Raw genomic sequence first — 27,825 nt, 5'->3', positions numbered from 1 at the left:
CCCATTTTGTATCAATAAATGCTTAATCTGTATGTGCATGCTTGGCGGCACACCTGGGTCCACCCTTTTCTAAATTTGGTCCTGACTGCTTTAGCATGCATACTGGTAGTCAAACAGTTATGAAGATCAAGTGGTTCCTATGATTGAAAGAAGAGGAGCAGAGGTAATCGACATAAACTAAAGACATTCCATTTGCATTTGAATTGTTTCTGTGGTAGCTCAGTTCAATTTTTAAAAATTCTCCATCCATTAATTTCTTGATGTTCCTATCGATGGCTGGTTTTTGCTAGTAAAACAGGGAGCACCACCTCTTCGTTCTAGGCCTCATTCCCTCCTACAACAGCCCTGTTGTTTGCTAGCTGCCATTACATTATCTTTTGTCTGGCCCAGAGTTGACAACAGATGGCCATCTCTGAGCTGCCATCAGTGCGACTTTATGAAGCATCCAGCAAGGGTGTGCTGAAGAGCTCCATGGCCAGTTCTGCAACCTCCCTCTTTCCCTCCCTCCCCACCCCCTTGGAAAAGCTCATCACCTCTGCAACATTCCACTTTGGCTGTTCTCTCTGCTGGCCCTGCAGTCATGTGTGCAGCCAAGGTAACATGCTGCCACGGCACCACAAGATCTGCCCCTGTGGAGAAGCCAGAATGACACTAGAGTCCTGCTAAAGCTGATCTCTCTGCTTCTTGGGTCAGAGTCCACCAGGAAATCTGGAAACCCAAAGTTCTCAGGGTTTTTAAAATAAATTTTATTGATGTTTTATTTTTTCATCATCTACATTTCCCTCTGCATCTTTTTTCCTTTGCCTCCTTCCAGAAAGGAGGTAAACAAAAATTTTTTTTCTTTTTTTAGGAAAAAAAGAAATAAGAGGGAAAAAAAATCATGAAAAGTTACCAATACATTGAAAAAAATCTGACAATATATGCAGTGTTCCATACTGGCTGTACCCCATCTTTGCCAAGGAGACTGGAGGAAGTGTCTTCTCATATCTTCTTTGGAACTAAGCTTATTCCTTATAATTTTTAAAATATTCATTTTTTTTATTATTTCGTGATGGCTCTTCACATTTAGATTGTGTATATATTAATTGTATATATTTGCTTTCTTCGCTCTGTTTGCCCCACTTTTTATCAGCTCATTTAAGTCTTTCCATATTTCTATGTATTTGTTTTACTCATCATTTTTTAAAACACTATAATATTCTATTACATTACAGATACCACAATTTGTTTAGCCATTCTCCAGTCAATGGGCACCCAGTCTTCAGGAGATATAGCTAGCTAGCTAGACACACAGATAGATAGATAGATAGATAGATAGATAGATAGATAGATAGATAGATAGATAGATAGATAGACAGACAGACAGATAGATTTAGGGTTTTTTGCGTATGTTCTCATTAGAAATACTAGTGTCACCTATATCTATGTCCTCACAAAACAGGTCTGGGCCTTCTGTGTTGTACTTAACCCTGTATTTTAATATAAGAAACCTCCCGCCTCCTCCTCATCCTTAATTTAAGAAACCTCAACAGGTCCAACTGTTTTGATTGATTAAGGCAGAAGAAAAGAATCTTATATCACAGATTATTAAAGTCTAGATATCACCTCATTCAGTCCCATCATTTTATAAATGAAGAAGCTGAGACCCAGGAGATGAACCAACTTTCCTGAAGCCACGTGATTGGTTAAATGGCCAGACCAAGATTTAACTGTGTCTTCTGGTTTCAAGTCTAGAGTTCCTTCCACAGAGCTAGGTTGGCATTTGACCATCAATCCTCTCAAATAGGCAAATTAGTCATTTTAGCATCATCTTTATCCATTGATATGGTCGATCATTTGGACAGCTGTATGAAACAGGAGGCTGTTTGTGCACGTGGAGGGAGATTGATGGGCTGTTCTTGATAGGGTTTGCGAAGGTAAGGCAGCTCTCAAGCCAAACCTGTATTTTAAGAGAAATTCACATTTGTATCCTTTATTGTGATATTTGCAGCAGGTCTACAGCTAGTAACAGTCTCTGCCCTGGAGCTATGAAGGAGTAAGTTCCCCTCGTTGGAGAGAGGGAGCAGTGTTCTGTGCAGAAGCTGGAGATCTGGTAGACAAGATGAATCGGGCTTAAAAGCAGTGCTTGGGGTGCTGTCATTTAGAACAGGAACACGGAGGCTTTCATCGAAAGTGAAAGGCAGAGTGAAGGAAGCCCTTAAAAGTGGTGAAATTTTAAAGTGGTCTAAGATAACAAGCCACCTTCATTGATAACTTCATTGTGTGAGTGGGGAATGGGGGAAGGAGAGAAACTAGCCCATCCGGAGCATAAGGAGAAAGTTTGAACAGAGAGGGTGGAACACAGTCCCCCTTAGTTTTTATACTCTCGTTTTCCATCTCTAGCAAGCCTGTCGGTACACTGGGACTGGTTCGCCAGACAGGAAGACTGAGCTGGCAAAGTGACCATATCTCCATAGTGTCCTGAAGGATTTATAAAAGGCAGCCTCCCCTGTATGACCAGACCTTAATTTTGTAGCTGTATTACCTCACTGGGCATGTCCACTAAGTGTGTGTTCCTTCTAGATAGATAGATAGATATATAAAAAGCAACAGCGATACCATTAAATATTAGCAGTGTGTGTTTTGCTTTGCTTTGAGTTTGTAAAGGTGAAAGGTGACTGTGCAAGAAAATGGAACAGTATATTTGCTGTGAGACAGGCACTAAGGACTCACTCCTATACTCAGTTATAATTCATGACTGTACTGGTGGGAAGCCCTTATCCCTCTGTGGAGTTAATGCATCTCTACTGTAGCCTGCTGAGAGCACCCTGCATCCCCTCCCACCATCTGTGCATTCACTGGCATGCTCTCTCCCTCTCTCTTTTTTTCTCTTTCTCCCTGTCTCCCTCCCTCAATCCCTCCCCATTCTCTCTCCTCTTTCTCTCTTCTTGTCTCTTCTCTGTCCTCTGTCAGTCTGTCTCCAACTGTCTCATTTTTTCTTCTCTCTGTCTCAATCAGTCTTTTTCTCCATCTCTCATTTTCTCCTCTCTGTCTCTCTCTCAACTGATATCTCTTGATGTTAAAGCTGTCATACTGCAGACTACTACTGTTGGGTAAAGGTGGCTTTATGAAGTGTATTAATGTTAAATTGTCATTTAACTGGGGAAGAGCTGGAAGGAATACATTATAGTTTTGTTTAATGTCTCATTTAGAAAATGCTGATTAGAAAATGGACAGGGAGGCATCAATTGCCTTGCACCAATCTCTGACTTGAAAGAGCTGAAAATTTGCTGCCAATCACCAATTACGAATGTGTACTTATGGTGTTGAAATGATTGGGGGCTGGGAAGGCAGCACCAGTTGGTGCAGAGTCACCCATGTTCATACTTTGGGCTTATTCTTCCAGTTTCCTGGGAACTGAACCTGAGTCTTAGCAAGCCAGTCCTGAAGAATGTTTACCCACTTGTCAGTCAGTTAAGGCCAGCCAGCAACAAGAATACCATCCTGGTTTCTGTACAATGGCCCCATCTGTGGTCTAATGCCACCCGCTCTGAGGAGGAGAGTTAATTGCCTCTGTGCTACCTGAAGCCTCAGTTCATAATGACCAGGCCATGGCTTTACAGAACCTCACTTAAAATAGATGGGGTGATTTGTGTGTTGTGAGCTGCTGTCTGAAGGGAATTCAGCCAAGACAGCCAAACTCATTGCAGTTTAGATAGACCTCAGTGGAATCACAGAAATAGATGGTTTATCAGCTTGCTCCCTGCCCCCCCCCCCAATTTGATTCCCTTTTTAGCCCCATTTCTTGCTTCTGGGTATCCAGGGGGAGGGTGTTGGGACAGGAGCTTCCTGGGCCTAATGTACTAGATCAAAAGGTGGAGCACCAGCTCACTGTTGGTATAAAGATTAATTTTTGTTTTTTTTTCCAAACATGTGATTTTAACATGGTCTGTTGTTTGTACTCCTTTTAAAAAGATAAATCAAATCCAGACCTGAAATACTAGTGTATGAATTTAACAGATGTGATGCCATAAGGGACCTACTGTTATAAATTGCAGAAAGGGCCTTTTTTTATGCTTTAGACCTAACTAAGCTTATTCCAAAGAGGTTTTCGAACCACAGAGGAGAGGTGAGAGGTCATTCATTAAGACAGCAGCACCCACACCCATCATTCCATTCTCCATACAATTGCTCTAAAATCTGACTCTGATATTTGGGTAACAGAGCCTCATCCCCTTCCCCCTACCCTCCCATCTCCCACCCCTCTCGAGCTCCAAGTGAAAGTAGGGCAGGAAGGGCTCCAGCTCACTGTCCAGGTTTTCTTAGGTGAAAGATCACTTTGAGATGACACAGCTGAGTAGTCAGGCTGAAATCCTGGTTGGTATTTTATTAATTTTGCACCAAGATAAATCCTGAAATTCTGACAAACTCCATGACAGGTGAAATTCCTTCTTGCAGAATCTGCTCAGCAAGAGGCTGCTCATTTCGTTCTGTTCCGAGGCAGGCAACAGGAGGGCAGCTTTATAATCAGCCCTCAAAGGACCCCCAGCCGCCCCAGAGTCTCGGGCTGATTGAATAACTCCTGGGCCTCTTCCCCTAGGCCTCCATCAGCAGGGGTCCTGTGGAAAGCAATCTCCCGCAGACTGGCACTGAAGTGAGCTTTAAACTACCATTTTCTGCTCTCTAGAGGAGCCTGGAGTACTAAAAGATAGATGGACTGCAGATATTTTATGAGAAACTGTCAGAAGAAGAGCAGAGTAAATGTTTTTTTTTTTCCTTCTTCTTTGAGTCACACACTACATCACTGTTGAATTTCTCCCAGAATCTTTTACATTTAAAGTAAGAAATTAATTGGTTGCTAACCTTTCATCCCACCCACCCCCCTCTTCGTTGTCTTCCTCTTCCCTTTTTTTTTTTCTTAAATATTCACACAGAGGCCCTTTGCTTAACCACAGTTGCAGAAAATCAGTACCATTTGCACTGAAATATTTATAATGACAGAATGAAAAATTGGATTCATTTTCTGGACTGTAGCCGAACAGCCTGCAACTTTGTGCAGCATTGTTTAGCGTCTCTCGTTCCCTTCTTTCATTGGAACCCTTTGCAAAAACATAGCACATGGACACTTACCTACGTTTTGGAAGAATGCTTACCAAAACACATAATCCATTTTAAGGCTTTAAAAAAATAAAAGAGAAAAGAAAGAGTACATATTTTTTCATCTACACCATCATGTGGGGGATGGGTGAAGAAAGGCGGCAAATAGAAAGGAGTCAAGGAGATGAAACAGGTAGAAAGGGAGAGGGTGTGAAATATGTAATGAGGAGTTTTTTAGAAGTTATAAGGGAATATAGAAAGCCATCTGTCCTGCACTTTGCAGCAAGTACAAATGGTATTCAGCATACCATAGTACCTTGGGGCAGATCTTTTACTGCAGAGATGGGAAAAGAGAACTGAGATGCGTGTGTGTAAGTTGAATACCTCACTTCAACTTTTTTTTCTTCCTGTTTCTTGCTTGCTGAATGGGATTTCTTTCTGCACAGCCCTCATCTAAAGTATTGTTGGTTTCTTAGCACACGGTTGAGTGGCTAAGGAAAGGTGAATGGCTTTATATTGGGCAAAACCGTCTTGCCCATGCAGAGGATTATAAATCTAAAACCCAGAAGGCATCTAGTCTGAGACCACCATTTTACAGATGAAGAAACTGAGGTCTAAGGAGTATTATGAGAGATTACAGGAGAGAGATGATTTAGGGGTTAAGGATAATATTCATGGAGGACAAGGTGGTAGAATGGGCCTTGAAGGTTGAGTGGGATTTCAATATGCAAAAAAGTAGGAATACAGTCCTATCCTGGAGATATCATGAGCAAAGACAGGGAGCCTGGGAGAGCTCGGCTGACTTCTGAGAACAAGGAGATGTCTAGTTTAGCAGGGTTAATGAGTATGTGAAAGGAAATCATGTGAGGTAAGGTTTTGTATTTCCTAACACTGTATTTCAGATAGGCCATATAACCAGTCAAATACACACCAAAACAGAATAAAGTGTTCTAGAGGTTTTATTTTCTTTAAAGATGACTCTTTAAGTAATCATGACTCAGAATTTCATAAGAACCCAAGGACCAAAATAATGACCCAGGTATACAATGTAAGCCAGTGGGAAAATGGAATTTGACTTACTGAATTTGAACTTAAAAGCATCTATTCTATATTGTGTAAGTGGAATGTTAAGTCTTTTCTCATATCTATAAATACCTTTTTAATTTGAAAGACATATCTAATTCTAATATTTGTTCATAAGTATGGTATTAATGATAATCTGTATTTTATAGCTACATTAATTTCTCCCCCCCAAAATTTAAAAGTACTTGACTTATTCTAGCTTGATAACACATAGGCACAGTGAATATGAGATATTATTATCCCCATTTTCTCTGCTCCTGTCTCACCAGAAATGCCCTGGGAGGACTTATCTTCTACAAATCTCCCTATTCTCTAAAAAAAACAACTAAGTACACATTCTTCTGGAACCTCAAATGCATTTGGAATACCTGGGAGAGACTTGCCTCTCAGCTGTTCTTCTCCAGGTCATTTTTTCTTAATCATTTGCAAGCTACCATTTTGAAATTTTGAGTTACTTCAATCCTGCAGGTTTGGAAAAAAAAAAATCTCCACACTCAGATTTGCATCTGAGTGCTAAGAAATACAGAGGAGAAAAGAGATCATTTACTGTTAGAATCACCCAAAATTTATATTAAGTGTAGTGTGTGACCAAAAATAAAAAGACTGGAAGTTTTCATAGAGTCTTGAAGATTTGTTTTTTTCATTGTATTCCAAAAATGGTTTTGAGAAATATGCTGACAGTTCAGCATGAAATGATATGTGTTCTCACACAAACTGCATTGTAACTTAGGAATTTAGCCTGAAGTTATTTTACTGTAGCATGGCTTTGATTCAGGGTGGAAGAAAAGTTTCCTTAAAAAGTGTGTTTTGAGATTTGACAATAACTTTTCTTCAGTGCTGTGCACAGATTCAGTAGACTGTTTGCACTTAGGTCTTATTATTGTTCTTGGTTTTTTGTTTTTCTTTTCATATATATGTATGGCTAGGGCTCCGATGTTTTTCTTTATATTTGCATTTCTAACAACATACGTGAGCCTGAAAAGTAAGCCAAAATGAATGAAAATCATTGCAATGATATGTTCAGAGTTAATCTTCTCTTCATAGAATGGTGGGAAGCCTTTGGTTAGAAGTACAGTTAGATGGTATATATGTGTATTGAATACATGCAGACATACACACATCTGAAAATAAGATACATATGTAAAAAGTATATATATGCATACACGCAGAAGTACATGCATGCATGCATACACTGATCTTGAATAATTAAAACAGTAAATTATCCCATTTCTCATCAGAACTTCTCAACATCTAAATGTAAATTTGTAAGTTAGATTTAGTCTTCATAGTCAATAAGGTTTAAGTCACTCAAAATTGTGAAGTGATAGGTTTTGGATAATTAAGCAGAAATGACCTTGAGGTAGAAAGAAAGTAAGGATCCCCAGGGAGTTCCAGAATGGCTCCTCTTCCATGTATTCACATATATAAATATAAGGGAAAGCTGTCATCTTTTCTGTGTAAGAAATCTCAGTGTGGAAACTCTCTCCACCAACACAAATCACAACCTATTTATAACCCGGTAGATAGGTCCTGGGGAGTTTCTAGAAGCACAGAGAGGTTGTGACTTACCCAAGGTCACACAGAAAATAAGTGTTGGAACTTGAGCGCAAGTCTTCCTGCCTCCAAGTCCGGATATCCACTATAACACAGCTGGTGTGTGCATTTCCTCTTCCTCCTTCTCTCCCCTCCCCTCTCCCTCTGTCTCCCTCCTCCTCCTTCTTTTCCTTCTCCTTCTCCTCCTCTTCCTCTTTCCCCCCTTCCTCTTTTTCTCTCTTCCTCCCTCCTCCTCCTCCTTTTTTTCTCCTCCTTCTTCCTCTTCTTCTCCTCCTCCTCTCTTCCCCTCTCTCCATTTCTCTCTCTCTATGTCTCTGTCTATCTGTCCATCTGTCTCTCTCTTCCCCCCCCCGCCCCGCCCTTTCCCTCTCTCACTATGGTGCTTTGTGTCTGACCATATTTCTCTCTGTGTTCTGTTTCTGTCTCTGGTTTATCGGATTCTTTGCTTCTCATTTCTCTCCCCTTTTCTCCCCTCTATAAAATTTCATTCTGCTAGTGGCATGGTTTACAGATGCACTTTAAATGTTTTTAAATGATAAAGAGAACAGCTTTAGACAGAGAAAAGCAGCAGGGCATGGGTCCTGGGTGAAGGAGACAGAGCTCCACACCAAGCCATCAGTCTGAGAACTCCTGAAGTGCATTTTTATCTTAATATCTGAGTTAGTTAGCAACTCTCTGGGAATATTTCTCCCTCTCGCTCTCTCTTGTCCAGCTCCTTCTGTGTTGTGGCTGGTTTGCATTTGTGTTTGGAGTACCAGGCGGGTTTAATGAAGTTATTCTTTTATAAATTTTGCAACACTGAAGCAAGCGTGAGGGCTTTAAATTAGAATAAGTGCCACTTTTGTATGGCAGGTTCCTTTGAGGACTGATTAGAATCAGGCCCCCTGTTGCCTGCCCCTTTATACGTGGCAACATTGCTGTGTGTACTTGTTTATAGCTTACCTTTGAATGTGCATGAGTATGCACCGCGGCAGGCTGCATTGCCCTCTGTTAGTCAAGATTCTGCCTTTCTTCCAGGATCAAGTTAAATACTTCACTTTAAAGAGTTTTTTTAATTATGTTCCTTTATTGTAATGAATTAAAATTAACTTGGAGTAGCAAATTATATAAGAATTGTGAGGGTTATAGATTAGTCTCACCATAGCTACAGCACATCTTTGTTTGAGGAATGAAAGTGCTATCTTTCAAATGCCTCTGAGTCTCTTGGGATGGGGATGGAGTGTAAGGGGAGCCAGCTCTGTGAAGGGAGATCACTGAGCCACTCTCTTTACCTCAAGGATCAGGAGATTTTTAGTACTCTACTTGCCCAATGAAAGGAAAGAGTAAAGGAGACCTCCCACAAAGACCAAAAAGGAAAGTCACCAAAGATACAGGTCGAAACCTAGCCTCATAAGGTTGAAATCAGGTCAGTGAAGAGAGGAGGAGGGGTATACAGCTCTTTATGACCCAGGTAAAAAATGAAATTGGAGTAAAGTTGTGGAAGTAGAGAGAAGGACAAGAACATAGACTATATTGTCACACTTTTTGACCTGAAGAGGTTCCATAAAGGACAAGAAAAAAAAAAACAAATAACAACTAGCTGAAGGAACTTTGCCTTCTCTTTCCTTTTCTTCTGTGCATGTGGGAGCCCAATAATGAACAGACAAGGTCAAGGTGAAAAATGAAGTTTATCCAGGAAAAGAAAAAGAAACCTCTTTATTCACCGGGGGGGGGGGGAAGTCTTGAAAAGAACATTCTTTTACCAACATCTCCAAAATCAGCACTTATGATTAATAGGGAGTGGACAAAATAAGAACAGAAGCGTAGGTTATTTACAGTTTGTTGGAGGCAGTTTCTTTGGATTTAAAATAGAATCTGTCATAAGGTTGCATTGTGTCAGGATAAAGACTAATCTGTAGAGAAATGTATCTTTGGAGGGGCAGAAGAATCAGTGTGATGGTGTTACCCTCCCAGTGAACCTTCTAACAATTTTTGTCTATAAAGCCCACGCATGTATGTGACTGTATTTCTCCCTCTTGAGAGTCCACATTTTCCCTTGAAAGGCACAGAAGTCATGAGCACATACACAAACGGAATTGTAGGCTCCCCCATTTGCACACGTCTGAGCCAAGGATATATTGCATCTCAAGGTTCCTTTTTATTTACCCTCCCTAAAGTCAATGAACTTTTGGGCAGGTGCTTCATTGATGATTTATAACTTGTTTGACTAATTTCTGATGTGAGTTTTCCTCCCAGAGTGTGGAGCAGTGCTTCTAATAGAAAAATACTAATATGGTACACTTCTTACACGCTCTCAAGGAACCATTTTTCATGACTACCACCAGTAATTTTGTTTAAAGGGATCCTTGTCCATAGCACTATGGAAAACTGGAAGGAGGATTTTTTTTTCTTCCCTTAAAGGTTGCCCTTTGCATATAAATTACAACGCTTTGTGCTTTCCCATTTTAATGGGATGACCTTTTGGATCCACTGGACAAGAGTTTAAATCCTAAGCCCACCAGTCAGTTTTTAAATCAATGCCTTCCATGCTCCAGAAGTTCAGTGCTCTAACTTCATATTCAAAGGGCATGATGGTTGTGGCTTAAGTATTGGAGGTCTGAGGATGTGTCTAAGTGACAGGCACACAAACACCCACTTGTCTAAAGAGCATGTATCCAGTAGTGGGGCTTTGGCTCATTTCAGTAGCTAGACCCACTAATAGAGACCTGCAGTGCTTCACAGTCTAAGAGAACTGGGAGGAACAGAAAATATGGAGCATTTTCAATAGGACATTCCTGACCAATTATCAATTTAAGCTTCCATTATTTGTCACTAATTACTACACGAGGCTGTTAAATATTTAGCAGGAGTTTGTTTAATTGGGTTTGACGATAGAAGAGACTGGCTGAACATGGCTGGAGCGCCAGGAGCCAGTCAGTTCTGTGTACTCGGAGCTTGTCAGAGAGGAAATTTGTATTCGCATTAGATGAACACATTGCCGTGTCAGACAAGATTTTTTTATTCTGTTCCTTGCACAGTTTTATTTATCTTTAAGGTATCTAAAATTAGAGCACGAAGAAGGGGGCACTACTCATGGATGTAAAATTGTAAGGAGGTCACTCTTAACCTTGTTTACAGATGTTCTAGTTTAGAAAGCACCAGTGTGATAAATTAAACATTACAGGGGGAAAAATTAAAGCAGAGCAACGACTGGCACATGGACACATCTGTGTGTAAAATGCTGACTTAATCCCTGAATATCTTATTGATAGCATTTCCTATCAAAGCCTCCCACTCTCCTATATTCTTCATCTATGCAGCTGGCTTAGAATCCAGCTCCTGCTCAGTCTCATGCCCCTTTGGACCGTTTAGCTTTAGGCTTCTGTGGGCTGGTTGGTGCAAATGGACACCCGCAGCCTTAAAATAATTCATTTCACTACTTTCTTTAAAACAAGCAAAAATGCCCCCACAAAACTTTGGCTCTTTGAATGTGTTTCCAAAGGGTAGTATATAGTCTTTTCTTTTTCCTACTTAGAATATTATTTTTAACCCAGTTTAATGGACTCTGGTGTATGCTATATTCTGCTCCAAATGGCCAGAGCTATTGCTAAGAATTTTGTAACCAGGGCAAGTACCACAAAATATGCCCGAAGCAAGAAATGTTACCTGTGTCCTCAACTGATGTTGATGGAGAGAGGGAGAAGAGGGGAAACAAAAATGGGTGAAGGAGTTCACCCCACCCTGACACCTGGTAGCTTCCTATCTTCCCTAATTATTCTTGTTAATTAGGTCTGAAGCTCTTGTTTCTTTGCTTCTGAAGAACTGCCAAGTGCTCTCAGTGTCCTCTAAATCCAGCACCCAGGAGCAAAGGCCTGATTGCCTTGCCCTAGTTACGAATCTGTAAATAGCACACTTCAAGATTAGGATAGTAGGCAAAATGCTTCTCATACAGAGACAGGGCAGCTTGTGTCTGAAAGTTTACTACTGCCTTTACTTATATTACTAAAAGAAGTGAAAATATTACTACACTTATAAAGCCTCTTTTCCAGGATCCACCCATTTTGCACATTTGCTTACTTTCTTAGCACAGCACAGATATTGTCACTCTACCAACCAGCATTAATTAAATAATTAGTTATTGTGAAAGTGTCTGAATACTCATTTACATAATACATGAGCCAGTAAAGCCCATCAGATTCTGTTGCTTTTCATTGCTGTGCTGACAACCAACCATGGAGAATTTTCCACAGTTGCTCTGGTATAATGGAAAGAACTCTAGCTCAGGAGGCAATAGACCTGAATTTTAGACCAGTGTTTGTTACTACCTAGTTGTGTGAACTTGGGTGAATAAGTTACCCCTCTAGACCTCGGTTTTCTCACCTATAAAATGAGGATATTAAACTAAGTGATGCCAAAGTTCCTTCCCAACTATAAAGAGATTCTATGATTATTATAATTTTATTGTTATTAGAACTTATTACTTAAGAATAAATTGGTGGCATTCCCAGGTGGAGCTGACAGGGAATTTTTCTGTAGCACTACAGGGGTTCATAGATTTAGATAAGAGGTAGAAATGACCTTTGAGGTCATTGAGTGCAAACCCCCTCATTTCATAGTTGAGGAAACTGAAGCACAGAGATTTAATGACTTTTTTAGGTTCATACAGCTACTAAGTATCCAAAACAGGATTTGACCTCTGTTTTGACTCCGTGTCTAACATTAAATCCATTATGCTACCTACTTTCCTCAAATTACATGTTAATTTCCCTAATTGAAACCTCCATTTCCAGGTTAATATTTTCCCCAAAGTCTAAAATTTTAAGGTTATTGTAGCTCAGGTAAAAGAATGCTGGATTTTTTTGCAGATCCTATACTTGATTGTATGCTGTCATGGGGGGAGGAGGGGAGGGAAGGGAGAGAAAATTTGTAACTCAAGGAATTGTGGGATTAAATCTCGTAAACTAAAAGTAAACAAACATTAATAAAGACCAAAATATTTTTTAAAATGCTGGATTTTGGAGTCAAGGACCTCAGTTTGAATTCTTGCCCTTTCACTTCTACCTGAGTGACCTTGGGCAAGGTTACTTCTCTGGGCTTCAATCTGTGCATCCACAAATTGAGAGAATTTAACTCTATGACTTCAAATATCCTTGCAGTTCTATCCATGCCTATGATTCCACACTCATCAGTTCTACTTTTAATATATCAAATCTGGCTCATTAAAAGTTGCCATTTTGTTATAAAAATGAAAGTGTTTGAGAGGATTAAACGAATCTACAGATGGACATAAATCTAACTCCCCTTGTACTATATCCCTCCCCCAAAAAAACTCTGTCTAAAAGGTCTTTTTCAGTAGTCCTCCTGGCCATGACTAAATGCATTGCCCCCGTACTCCCTCCTCTGAAAAAAAAAAAACAACAAATAGTAGATCTAAAAATAATGTGTAAGGGTATGGGGAAAGAGTGCAGGCCATTCCGATCTTGTTTTCATTTCTTTAAAGATTGACTGACCAACCAGTGTTGGTTTTAGTTATGTAGCACTCTCGTCTTTGGAGACTAAACAGAGAACAGCTAATCAGCCATCCGTGTGACATTTATGTCGTGCCTACTGTATTCCTAGTACTGTGGTAACTGTGGAGGATAATGCAAAGTTGAAGAAAACACAGAGACGGCAGTCACAAGAGAGCTTAAGGTCTGGTTGAACAGATGAGACCCATACAAAAGGGATGTGGTTACCCAAGGGAGAATCTGAGTACGGGTGGGTAGGGTGCAAAGTGCTATATTAGTTCAGGGAAGTGAGGAAGCGCTTCTCATAGGGTAGTCTAGAAAATATGTCATGTAAGAAGTAAAATCTAACCTGTATGTTGAAGGATGGGAATAAAACTGATGAAAAGGGAGGAGAAAAACATTCTAGACAGAGGCATGGAGGGTGTAAACCATAGGGTGGAGATGGGGATGAGTGAATAGAAACCTTTGGTTAGCCTGTAGGGAACATAAAAGAGAGACCCAGGTTAAAAGATATATTGGGGCCAAACACTGGAGGGCATGAATGTCAGAACAATGTATCTTCTCTCTATGATCCATTATCACTTTGCTCATTTTCCCTCCCCAATTTAGGTTTGTTTGGTTGACTTTACATAGGTCAAATACACCAAACCCATACCCTAGCATTCCTTTGCCTATAGGTACAGTTTTTCAGCACCAATAAATCCACTCATCTCAATCCTTCCTTCCCCCCCCCCCCACTCCCACCAAGATCTCTCAAATCTAGTACATGGAGAACCCATCTGATTTCTAAACTTGGTTATTGTGGTCCTGTTAGTCATTTGGCAGAAAGAAAGTCAACCTTATAGTCAGGAAAACTTGGGTTGAAGTTTCACCTCAGATATGCACTGACTGTTTACCTCTGGGCAAGCCACTTAACTTCTCAATATTCTTGGCATCTCTCTAAGGCTACAGGTTTCAATATAGGTATGATTATATGCTGAAAGAGTAAGTTTTCCTGTCAGGAGTCACCTATGCTTATGAAATCACAACCTTGATTTTTTGGTATTTTTCTCCTCACCCTACTATAAAACACCCACCCCAACCTCCCCAGCCCCACCCCACCAGCAAATCACATCTAAAACCTGGAAATTAAGGGATATCATTTTGGGTAGCATTTGTAGAGGGAGCAAAATTTGAAAGTGGCTTAATTGACTCTTTCCTGAACTAACTTGCATAGGACTTAAATTCTCAATTTCTTGGGGTATCTACATCATGGAAGTCACAGACTCCCTTTGTTTGGGCTCTGAAATATAACCAGTTCCTCTGAACAGAAACTTTTATGTATATGATTTTACTTGGCATAGGCCCACTCCAGATGACCCAATAGGTCTTCTTTCCTAACCCTGTTATCTAGGTAATTTAAGATGAATCTTAAGGGAAAAGACTTTTTTTTTCCACTGAGGCTTATTAGAATGTGGAATGGGTTTCCCAAGGGAGGTGAGGGAAGGCCTGCTGCCAGTCATTTAAAACTGGGCCGGAGAATAGACTTCAAGGAACAATTCTGTACTAGCAGGGAGACAAAGTAGATAATCTAATTGCCTTTTTCTGTCCTTAATTTCTTGTTTTGTTTGATAATTTTTTTTTTCTGATGATGCCTTTTCACCCTTCACTTGAATATGTGTCATCCGGAAAATATTTTGAGACGTCAGCCCAAGCCCATGTGAACTGTTAAATGTCAAAAAAAAATGTATCAGTGTCTCCCCTAAATTCATGGTAATGACATTACTACATGAAAAAATAAAAAGGTAATTCTGTCAGTGCAAACATGATCATAAATGCAACATTTTTGGCATTAAAGACAGTGGCAAAAGAATTCAAAGGCAAGATGAGTTTCTAAAATGTCACTGCAGTGTCAAAACAGAATCGAACCTCTTCTTGCTAAATCTCTGGTTAAGTGGAAGTTTCCAGGCAACTTCCCTGCCTCTCAAAATCGTCCTCTTCCATGTGCTTTTGATATTCTGAGAGCACATCCGATAACTGTGTCACATTTGTCTCTTCAGGAATCTTTCACTAATAACATGCATCTGTGTATCTCAATTGACTACATATCTTAAGTTTTTAATGCAATATAGCACCACCATTGAAAGTGAGGAGGGAGCCCTCAGTGGATCTACACAACAAAGTGGGGTCTCCCAAGATTCCCTAATCTTGTGCTGCATATGCCATAGTTTCTAGAGATGAAAGGCTGAAGAGCATCCAAGTGGTGTCTAGCCATTGCACAAGCATTCGTAGATTGGTTTTTCAACACCATTGAATGTTATTTTCACAACATCCCTAAATGGCAGTGCCAGAGCCTGGAACAATTCACCTTTAACTAACCCAAAGTGGTGAGTAGTTTTGAGATTGTGTGGGCTTTGAAAACCAATAAATGATTTCACTGAAATCCCAACAACCTTATTAAAGTTTTTAAAGGCTACACTTGATTTCATGACAATTTCTTCTCCAACTCACTCAGGAAAAACCTTGTGTCCTGTCACCATTAGCTACAGACAGAAAACTATTATGCTAGGAAAGAAGTTTGGAATAAAAGGGATAGGGGGTGGAGATATAGAAAATCTTGATTAGAAAGTATAATTTAATAGAACATGTATTGAACCAAATGTATTGATTAATGCAGAAGATATAGTACTTATATTGATTCAAACCAGAGATTTAGTACTAAAAGCTGTAAGCCAAAAAAGCTGTTGCAGATTGCTACAAAAGTCAGTTTAATGCTGTCCTTGAGAATGCCTTCACAAAGAAATTCTTCTAATGTTTGAGGACTAGGTAGAATGCGGTATATGTCAGTTTGATCCCGGAGGGTTTTATTTTGTACTCTAATAGCTGTTACGAGCCTACATTATATCCAAGGAGTAATTTTCCTTAGGGGTGCCCAGCTCGCTTTGTGTCAATATTCTAGCATTTTAAGTCACGTACAGTATATGCTTCTGGGAACAGTGCAGGAGCCAGCCAGACTCATAATGGTCTGCATTCATTAATAAAGGCAGAAGCTTCTGTCCCTCCATTGCCCACTACAGGGATGCCTCCCTGGCCTTCCGGGACCCGTACAGACACATTTAAAGAAAGCTTTATTTTGAGTGGGCAGGAGATGAAATGCAGGACTCGCAGGCATTTCCTAAGTCAGCTATATGCCCGAGCACAGGGGTGACCTTAATGGGTCAAAGAAGAATGCAGGTCAAAAGACTTATTATCCAGCCTGTTGGAAACCAATTGCTTTTGTTTAAAAAAAAAAAAAGCAGTGGTGCTTAAAGGTTGATGGTAATGTTGAATCCTATTTTACAGCTTGCCGACTGTGTGTGCACTGTAATATGCTTTTAGAAAAATAAAAGCATAAAGATTATCCATAATGTTTACAGATCCTACACAAATGATAATACAGAGTGTAGCATAATGAGTTAATCAGTGATGATTGATTACTGATGTTTGTGTTCTTCAACTCAAGAAAAAATAACATGCTCCTGGGGTGCTGTCACCATCTGTTGAAAGGAGCATCCACATTTAATCTTGATATTTCTTTATTTGTTCCCTCATTGCATTGTTTCAGAGGTACAATTGCCTTCTATTACATCCGGTTTAAGAACATCTCATTCGAATTGAATGCAACTACACCTTGAATCAGGGGCACTAATGGGGTAGTGAATTAGTGGGTTGCTTATTTGGAATAGTTGCATTCATTCATTTTATTTTTTTTATAAATCATGCTAATTTTTGCTTTGCTTTAAAAGGGTGTCTGCTTTTTGTCTACAAATGCACATAGGTCACACCCTCTCTCTTACCTACCACCAAATGAGTACCATCTCTGAACCAAAAAGCCTTTTTAGAACTTAACCTTCAAAGGCTACTTTTTAAAATATTAATATAATGAATATAATATTAATGTAGTTACTATTATCTGAGCCATAACTAGGAAAGGCTGACTAGAGCCTTGCCCCAGGGCACCAAAATTTAGAGAGAGCAAAAATATAACATGTGAACTCCTTCAATAGCTAGAAGCCACTGTAGTAACTAATTCTCGCTTCCACGGAACTGAATTAATGGGGTGTGTGTGTATGTGTATGTGTGTGAACAGATGTATGATTTAACCAATGTAGGGAATTCTGCTTGATGAAAACATATATCTCAATGCACATATGTACCTTCTGAAAGTTTTAGTCTTAGAGAATTATCTGGGGGTGTTGAGAAGTTAGATGACTTTATTGAGAACTACACAGCCAATATGTGTTCAAGTCAGAACTTGAATTCACATCTTCCTGACTCTAGGGTCAGCCTTCTATCTACTAAAGTATACTACCTTTCAGTAATTATTTAATTACTTCTTGTATTATTTTCATACTAGAAGTTACAAAGATAATATAAAGGAGTTTTTGTGTTGCCTGTCCTGGGTTTCAAGATACTTGCCCCAGATAAGGCCTCATTTCATGCTGCTGGCCTCAGGTACATTTTATGCAGGTGACAAAATGTCTAGATATTGTTCTATTATTCTTCTTGTGTGGACAGGATGCCAATCTAGACAAGACACTATCCTTTATCAGTAACTTTAAAAGAGGGAGGGCAATCTAAGAACAGAGTGTTAGAGGAGATAAAAGTCTAACTAAACTTGTCAGCTCTTAGGGGCTGTATGACCCAGACTTCTGCATCCATGCAATGCTGGATGTGTTTTGGAGATCCAAGGCTTAAAATAGTACAACATACTAGAGCAAATCCCAAGTATAGGTTCTATGAAAGTGGAATCATCAGGTTGGACATTTACAGTAGAAACATGGGCTACTTTGTTCATATTTCTAAAATTCATGCAAACATGTGTGTGTATTCTGGTTTGCATTTTAAGTAGAAATAAACAATTTCACCGTTAGATGTGGTCAGATCTCAGAAAGAGCCTGAATTAGTCATCTGTTGCAGTGCCAAGTATGAAAGAGAAATTTGAGCTTCATTAAAAAAACAACTGGATCTCATGTTTTAAAAGAAATACATTGTGATACAAAGAATGTTTTGTGCTCTTCAGCTGTCTTTAGCTTTTTTGAGCTGAACTTCACACTTGGAGCAAAAGCAATAAAGAAAAGATTCTTCCAAATGGGGTGTTAGCACTGTTATAGGGGAAAGTGTTTTTGAAACTTTCTGCCATTAAAGCATAATCTTTAAATGGATCTTCTTTTGAAGGTGTGTTGTGGGTTTGATTTTTTTTTTAGCAACCCCTCCCCCACACACACACCTTGAAAAACAACTGTTCATAACTGGGATTAATGGTTTGTAATTTTCAGTTACTTAGACATGGGGTCTCTAGTGGATGGCTTTTTGCAGCATTGAATATGGCTCTCTGTGGGATTACAGAAGATCTCCTCTTCCTACTTCCTTTTCTATCCTAACACCCCCATTTCTGTCGATGTTGCACTGATGGACTTCTTGATTATGTAAAACACTCTTTCCCTTCATTGTAACAGACTTTTTTTCCTCTCTCTCTTTCTCTCATAACCTGTCATTGCATTAAAGTGCTTTGGGGACTGTGAATTGCTGTGTAAAATTGGTGAGATTATACCCACTGCTTTGTTCTGTAGCAACCAGTGTGGTGGTTTCCTCAGGACCCGGAGAGCTGAAAACCACTAAGCTGAGAAGGCTGCTCTTTGATGGCCTGTCCAGTGTTATTCTGTTTTCTCTACTAGGTACTTATCCCTCCAGCCTCTCTGGGCTGATTGGTGGTAGTACAACCAGTACATAGCCAGGGCAAGTACAACCCATGTTTCTTCTTCCCCCTTCCTGGTCCCATCTCTACCCCCACTCCCTACTTTTCTGGCCTCACCTGTTATCTTCTTTTCTCTTTAGCATCCATTTCTTTGGAATCATCTCTTTTTGTGATGCCAACTTGGAGATTGATACCAACCTTCTTTTTGCTCCTCCACATAGTATAGAGATGACCTTCAAAGCCCAGAAATTCCCTTGGGACATAGATATATAACTAGAAAGGACACCAGAGGTCATCTAGTCCAAGCTCCTCCTTCTAATAGGTATGGAAATCAAGGCCCGAGACTTGAGTGACTTGCTGGAGGTCACAAAGTTAATAATAACAAAGCATAGCATATAGCAATAATAACACGAACCCTGAATCCAGCACCGTTGACACTTCATCCAGTGCCTAGAAGATTCTCCATGGGTCATTGCATTAAGACTGGAAACCACATTGCATTGAGAATGGGAATACAGCCATGCTTTGCCTCTAATTTTGAGGGAACTTTTCAGGTCTGACTTTTTATTCACCCTCTTTTCTCACTGACATCCAAATGATTAAATCATTTGCTTGTTTGATCACTGCCTAAGTTTCTTCTACTTGCTTTGCTGGATAGATGTGGTGGCAAGATGGAAGGATGTACATAGAAACCATGTGTGTATATCTCCTTTCCAGGATGGCTGTTTGTCAGTTTTATTTTTTAATGTCGACTTCCTCGTGTTAAGGAGTGCTTATGTTTTAGTCATTTATGAAAGCCTGAGTTATTTATCCAGAAGCTCGTTCTCTCACATTGCAACATCCATATCCACAGCTCACAGGCACTCTTTGACAAACTGGCCTATCTCTACATTTCTGTGAAAAACCTTGATTCCTCGTTACAGTAGAGATATGTGATTAACATACTGAAGTATATGATTGTTACTAGAGTAAGATTGGATCTAGACCCAAAGAACCTTTTAAAATTTTTGTTTATCGTTCCATATCATGGTATAACCCAATCATATCAGATACATGCTTCTGCTTTTGCTCAATCGTTTAGTTGTGTCTGACTCTTTGTGACCCTATATGTAGGGTTTTCTTGGCAAAGATACTAGAATGGTTTGCCATTTCCTTCTCCAGATCGTTTTACAGATCAGGAAACTGAGGCAAACAGGGTTAAGTGACTTACCCAGGGTCATACAGCCACAAGTGTTTGAGACAAGATTTGAACTCAGGAAGATGAATCTTCCTAGTCTCCAGCCCCAGCACTATATCCATTTCACTATCTAGCTAGATGATTCTACTACTTTACCATTAATTCAAAGATGAATTTGAATTCTAGCTCTGCTACTTACTACATATGTGATCTGGGGCAAGTAACTCCTATCATTCAGCCTCAGTTTCCTTAACTGTAAAACTAGGTTGACTAGATAATCTCCAATTTTATTTCTGACTCAAAACCATATGACCTTCTGACCTAAGACAGCATTATTTCTGGTTAACCAATATGAGTAATGTCTTCTATGATTTTAAAGGATTTGTCATACAGTAGGGAGGATACTGACTGAAGTCAGAGGACCTGGGATCAAATCCTGCCTCTGAGGCTTACTTTCCTTGTGATCTTGAGCAAAATCACTTAGCTTTTTCTAGGCCTCAGTTTCCTCATCTGTCAATTATGAAATTGGACAATATGACCACTGTGGTATCTTCCTGTCCTAGTTCTACAATCCTATGAGATGACTGCATATTAAAAAATCTGGAGAAGAATGCCTGCAATTTTCTTTTTAACCCCTAGAGTACTGTTAAATTTGAAGTATCCTTCATGGGCATGAGAACATTGTAATATCCAAAAAGCCCTACATTAAGAGGTATTCCTTCTCATTGGGAATGTGGAACTGACATAAAAGCTGTCCCTTTCACTGTGGATAAATACCTTTCTTCTGGAATTTACTATTACTCTAGTTGGCTTTTGTACTTCTTGTTCAGTCATTTCAGTCATATCTGACTATTCAGGACCCCATTTGGGACTTTCTTGGCAAAGATACTGGAGTGGTTTGTCGTTTCCTTCTCTTGCTCATTTTACAGATGTGGAAACTGAGGCAAATGGGGTGAAATGACTTGCCGAGGGTCACACAGTTAGTACATGTCTGAGGCCAGATTTGAACTCATAAAAATGAGTCTTCCTGACTGTAGGCCTGGAACTCTACCCACTGCACTACCTAGCTACCTAGCTTCCTAGCTTCCCACATTCATCTAGGTATGGAGTCCCAATTCTTTCACACTGATTTTCTATGTGTTTGTATTTTTTTCTTAATCTTAAAATGCCTCTGTGGGATCATAAGATTATGGATTTAGAATTGGAGGGTATCTTAGACCATTCTGTTTCAACTGATTCATTTTATGTATAGCAAAATTGAGCGGCTTGGCCACATGTTGGTAAGGGACAGGGCTGAGATTTGAAGCCAAGTCTCCTAATTCCAAATCTAGTCCTCTTTCCAATTTACCATGCTTGCCTCCCCAAAGGATTCAATTCAGTTTCATTCCCTCTAACAGGAATTTATTTAGTGCCTAGTGTGTTCCAGGAGCCATGCTGAGTACTAGAGTTGCAACTGCAATAACAAAATATATTCTGCCATCAAGGAGCTTATTGTCTACTAGAGGAAGAAAATTTCACAAAAATTTTGCCTCTATATTTTGAGGAATTGCCCAGTTTTCAGAACTGCCCAAGTAAAATATGATTAAAAATCTGATTGTTTCACAAGAATTAGTTCTCAAGAATTCATTGGTTTTAGGGGGATAATGATTAAGTATTTAAGGATTAAATAGCCCTTGGGTACCCTTGTTGTTGTTTTTTAATTTGTCTGTTTGTTTTTACATATGAGTAGGAAGAATAGCTCATTTTTAGCAAATATTTCTTAAATACCTACTATGTGCAAAACATCATGGTAGCTCCTATAGGGGATAGAGGGATTCCATCAGGGACCTTACAATCTAGTTTGGGACAGATCACATGAATAAATAACTACAATATGAAATTGTACATAAATATATAAGACCTCAAATAGTTGATATTATTATAGAGATAGGGAGAGAAAGAAGCATGTTTTGGCACAGGGAGGAGTGTGAGTGAAGGCCCAGAGAAGAAGATATTGTATGGGGGACAAGCCATGAATAGTCCAGTTTACTTCTATCATGTTACACATTGATGAGAATAATCTGAGATAAGATTGGAAAGGAAGAGTGACACCAAATTATGGAGAGATGCAAGGCCAAGAAATTTCAACTCTACCTGGTGGGCAATAGGGAGCCATGCATTAGGGATCTCACAGTTGTCTAAAGGATGGGTTGGAAGGAAGAAAAAGTAGAGGCAGTAATTACCTCCATTTGAGGAGGTAATTAAAATAGTAGCAAGTGATAGTGAGTGACTGAACCAGGCTACAGGCTATCAGTGGTGGCATTAGAGAAGAGATAGCAGAACCAAAAGAGATTATAGAGGGAAGTGATTAGGGAAATAGAAAAATAAAATAGTAAATCCAGAATTTTCAACATGGGTAACATGGTTAATGATGTTACTGGTAGAAGCAAGGATGTGAACTAGTTTGGAAAGAAAGCCCTCCAAGCATTCTCTTTGAAGTACTCTTGATTAAGGGGCATGCTTGGACACCCAGGAGGCAGTGTGATGTTGGAGAAAGAACTACAGATGGAGCTGGAGAACCTGATTTCATTTCTGGATCAGTTACAACCTGTGTGATCTTGAGCAACCTCTCTGGCCCACATTTCCTCATCTGCAAAATGGCCATGGTATCAAATAATCGTTTCTGGTTCTTGGCCCAGTGATCTTATTTTTATTGTAACTTAAAAATCACATACTTCCATAATATAACAAGTGTAACAAGGCAGATTTTTTTGTTCTGTGTTTCTCTGTATATAATTCAACATCCAATGGCTTACCTGGATTTCTAAACCTTGGTCTCCATCTCCAGATTATTGTGTTATGAGAATAATAGGAACCATTAGCTTAACTGTCTCTATCAGACTCCAGAAGATTCTCAGTATAAGTCCTCCTGAGTGTGGAGAAGAAGTTCTTTCATTTCTCTCTGCTTTACCCTTATCACTGCCTACTTTATATTATACTTATCTATGGTTGTGTAGGCCTCAGTAGAATGTATCCCCTTAGAGTCAGGGATTTGTTTTTGTTTTTAAATGCACAATGCTTTACATATTGCAGGTAGTTAAGAAATGTTTAATTGAATTGAACCACTCCCTAAGCAGGTAGAAGAGAAAAATGGTTAGTGGGAGATGACGTTCCTCTGTCCTCATTATGAAAGTGTGCCCACTGTTAGCCTTGAAGGATCTGACACTAGACTCCAACCAGGAGAGGCCAAGCTGCTGCCATGGTCCAAAGCCCACATCTGGCTTAAAGGGAACTGAGGTTTATTCACGGCAATATTCAGTACAACTTCTGGGGAAAATGAGCCTTGAGGTCTTAGTGACTTGCTCCACCACCTTTCCCCTCACCCCTATCCCACTCCACTATAAACATGCTTGGGAGCAGGCTTTTCTTAAGAACTACAAAATCCAGGGCCTGGAGCTATATTTTATCAGTTAAGCACTTCTCCTTTGTAAAAGAGAGGCTGGTTATTCCTCTTCTTCCCCACCCTTTCCATTCAGTCAATATTCATTAAATTGCTACTAAGGCCACTTAGGTGGTGCAGTGCATAGATCACTAGGCCTAGAGTCTGGAAGACCTGAATTTAAATCCAGCCTCAGACACTTACTAGCTGTGTGACCCTGGGCAAGTCACTTCACCCTGTTTGCTTCAGTTTCCCCATCTGTAAAATGAACTGGAGAAGGAAATGGCAAATAACTCCAGTATCTTTGCCAAGAAAACCCTAAATGGGGTCATGAAAAGTCAGAAATGACTGAAATGACTCAACAACAACCACAGCAAAGTTGTTAGTGCTGGGTTTAGCATATAGGATTAAATATTTAGAACCCACGTGGCCCTAATTCTAAGTAAGCTTACCCTCTTCAATCCACGGTCTACGCAGCTACCAAAGTGATTTTCCTAAAGCGCAAATCTATCCATGCCAACCCCTAGTCAATAAACTCCCTTGGCTCCCTATCACCCCCAGGATCAAAGTCCTCTGTGTGAAAGCTCTTCACTACCTGGCCCCTCCTTACCTTTCCCAGGCTCCCTATGTACTGGTGTCTTCTCTCAGATTACCTTCTAGTGACTCTGTATCTATCCTATGCATCTCTTTATTTCCATGTTGTTTCCCCCATTAGACATGAGCTCCTTGGGAGCAAGGACAGTGTTTGACTCTTTTTGTACCCCCAGTGCTTAGCACAGTGCGTGAAATACTCAGTAAGAGCTTAATAAATGATTGTTGTCGGCCAAGTACAGATACTTCACTATAGGAGAGAAAGCATATAATCAACAGAAATCATCATATGTCACTTCTGTTTCTGTAACAGTTCACAGGAAAAAGAACAATTTCCTCAGAATAACCTCGTGAAGTGGGTAGTCCAAGAATTCTTGTCTCTATTTTACAAACAAGAAAAACTGAGGCTCATAGAGGGTAAATTACTTTTTTTAAGGTCACCCAGCTAGTCCCTGGTTTCAGATTCCAATGCCCCTGGTCTTTCCATTATACCATGTTTATGTTTCCCTGTACTTATACGCACAACTGCAAACAGGCTTTAAGGGGAAAGATGGGCCATATGGGATTGGGGTCATAAGACAGACAACGAATTGGGGGGATGGGGAGGAAAGATAGGAAAGGTTTCCTAGGGGAGGTGGTCCTTGAGCTGCGATTTAAAACAAAAATAGGAGGTGGACATTGAAATTGCATAGGATATTCAGGATACCCTTAAATAACAGTGTTCACATATTTACAACATAAGAGGCAGTTAGGTGGGCTCAGCAGATAGAGCCCTGGACCTGGAGTCACAAAGATCAGAGTTCAAATCCAGCCTCAGACATTTATTAGCTGTGTGACCCTGGGCAAGTCATTTAGCCTCTGTTTACCTTAATCCACTGGAAAAGGAAATGGCAAACCACTCCAGTATCCATGCCAAGAAAACCATGAAGGGTCATGAAGAGTCAGACACAACTTAATGACTGAACAATAACATTTACAGCATGGAACTAGAAGATGCTTCCAAGGTCATTTAACCCAACCTCATCATTTTATAGATGAAAAAACTGAGTCCCATGGAAATGAAGTGACTTGGCCAAAGTGATATAAATAAATATAAATAGCAGAGATGGAATTCGAACCCAGGTCCTTAGACTCTAAAACCAGCATTCTTATACAGTACCACATTGCAGAGCTCTATATCAAGTGGATTCAAAAAATTAGTAAATTAATGGAAATGGTCACAATTCAGGAACATGAGGATCAGTTTCCCATTTGCACAAAATGAATGTATTTCCTAGTATCTAAGCAAATCACCTGCCTTTTGAATGCACCTGCCATACACAGGGTGAGAGGCTGATTGTTGTAGTATACCATATGGCCAAAGGGAGCCCCAGCCAACCACAGGGTCAGGAGGACCTGTACTCGAGAACCTCCTCAGGCATGTGCTAACTTCACTGGGCAACCCTGGGCAAATCACTTCAAGCTCTCATATCTCATAGGAAATTCTCAAATTCAAAGTATAGAGCAGGGCCTTTTGCACTACTGGAAAGAGTTCTAATCTGTTTCCTCTCTCCACCCCTCCAACCCAGCTCCCTGTGTTAGTTAAATCGCAGGTAAAGAAGGAAAGAAATTGGGGCCGCTTGGTGGTGCAGTGAATAGAGCACTGGCCCTGGAGTCAGGAGGACCTGAGTTCAAATCTGGTCTCAGACACTTAACACTAGCCATGTGACCTTGAGCAAGTCACTTAACCCCAACTGCCCTGCCATCTCCCCTCCAAAAGGCAAAAAAAAGGAAAGAAATACAACAAATTCAAAATGCATTTGTAAAATGGGTCAGTGAAGTGGCCCACTGGAGAGAGCCCTGGTCTTAGAGTCAGAAAAACCCAAGTTCAAATAGGAATTCATATACTTTCCAACAGTGTGACCCTGGACAAGTCACTTAACCTCTGTTTGCCTCAGTTTCCTCCTCTATAGAATGGGGGTAATAATAATAATAATAATAATAATCCCTACATCCCAGAGATTATTACCAATGAAATAATAATTGTAAAGCACCTAGCACAGTGCCCAGTACATAGTAAGTGCAATATAAATGTTGGCTGTTTTTATTATCATTATTAGTATTTCAGAACAGACTTTTCTTATATCAGAACAAAATAATGTATACTTTTTTCCCTCTGATTTTCTCTCTTTTTTTTTTTCCAGAACCATACAATGACTCAACACAGCAGTTAGTGCAAGGCCTGTCTCTCGAGGACAATTTCTTTTGTGGCACAAAAAGGGAACATGTTTTACTCTTTGCACGAAACCTTCATTGTTAATGTATATTATTCAGAAACCTTGTATTGTACCATAAGACTTGTATTATCAAAACTGTTGGATGTTCATGTGTTTGAACTTTTGAGTACCGGATAGACTTGTATATAAAGTGTTGCACATGTATTATGTTGTCTGATACTAAAATGGTCTTATAAAGACGAGTGGACTTGGGCCCTATTCAAGCAAGATTTGAAAAAAAAAAATGCAAGCAAAAAGGCTTAGGTGAAAGTGTTGCTTTCAAGGAAGAGGAATCAAAAACAACAGCGTTTCTACATTACAGCTATGTTTGGGCTTCCTTTTCTGTATACTTAAGTCTGGAATCTCTCTTTTTGGTATTTCAACCATTGAACCCAAGACTATTTTTTATCGCTGAAGATACTTGCAAACCGTGAAGAGACTTTCTCGCAGCAGAAACCCACAACTGAATAAGGCCCATATATATATATATTTGTAAGCCTTGCGATATGACAGATAGCATTATCATATATGCAATAGTTGTTATGTAGATTGTCAAAGAAACTTTTTTTTTTCCTGGATACCATTTGAAGCTTTGAGTGTTCAAAATTTTCCTTAATGATTTCACACAGCCAAATTCTTGAATCAGTTGAACTAACCTGTATGTTACTGTTATTAATGTTTACTCTGCGGTCTGAACCTGGAGATTACTGGAATTGTTTTCCAAGAGGAAATAAATTCAGTTTACCATTATGTATGAGTGTATCTGTGTTTTCTTTTCCCCCCAGTTACTCTACCATTAAAAACCTAATTGGTTGCACCCTTGGATAGGAAACCTACTCTTGAGAGACTATCTCAGGCACTGTTCTGCTGCTGTACATTATAACCTCAATCATTTTTAACCTTCTCACACGGGGCCAAATTCAACTGGGAGCATTTCCATCATGTTACATAGGATGAGAATCAGACCCAATATACTTCAGCTCATTGAGATCCTAACAGGTCACATTGTACTTGAAAATTCTGACATCACAGATGGATGAGATGGCTGTTTTCTGCATAATTTGCAGCCCAATTCATGTCATGCTGTGCAAATCTGAACTCAAAGTAGATGGCTGCAATTTGAGAGGCAGTTTGGCTCATGTGTATTTAAGGAGCAGCCCTGTTCATACAATAGACAAAGCACAGAAATGGGAGTCAGATGGTTAGGAGTTCTAGGCCTGACGCTGACTGCCGATGTGATCTTGTCCAAGTGGCTTTACCTTCTAATCTCAGTGCACCCAGTCATAAATCCAGGATGATGACAGGGGCACTATGTTCGTGAATCATTTTTTCCCCTCATTGTTGCTATTCTGGGAAAATGGTTAATAATGTGAACAGCTCCATGGTCAGAATTTAGCTGAAAGGAAATACAGGACAATTTCAAAGTGTAGATTGAATCTTCGGATATATGTGTAGTCCAAATCACTTGG

At 39.7% G+C, this 27,825-nt stretch overlaps 1 protein-coding gene across 8 annotated transcripts in view; it reads left to right on the top strand.

Annotated features, from left to right (window-relative positions):
* Positions 1 to 27,106, top strand: part of ZNF521 (zinc finger protein 521) — a 355,179-nt gene extending 328,073 nt beyond the window's left edge. For all 8 annotated transcript variants that reach the window (XM_069099829.1, XM_069099828.1, XM_069099825.1 and 5 more), the window contains one exon: positions 26,285 to 27,106. In XM_069099829.1, coding sequence (XP_068955930.1) covers positions 26,285 to 26,314 — 30 coding nt within the window. In that variant the 3' untranslated portion in view covers positions 26,315 to 27,106. The remainder of the gene's footprint in view (positions 1 to 26,284) is intronic.
* Positions 27,107 to 27,825: the final 719 nt, after the last annotated feature.

The sequence above is a fragment of the Petaurus breviceps genome, unplaced genomic scaffold, assembly GCF_028583685.1.
Source record: "Petaurus breviceps papuanus isolate PSGF00001 unplaced genomic scaffold, PetGlider_PUasm1.0 38, whole genome shotgun sequence".
Classification (NCBI taxonomy): domain Eukaryota; kingdom Metazoa; phylum Chordata; class Mammalia; order Diprotodontia; family Petauridae; genus Petaurus; species Petaurus breviceps.
This window is presented reverse-complemented; position numbering and strand designations above follow the sequence as displayed.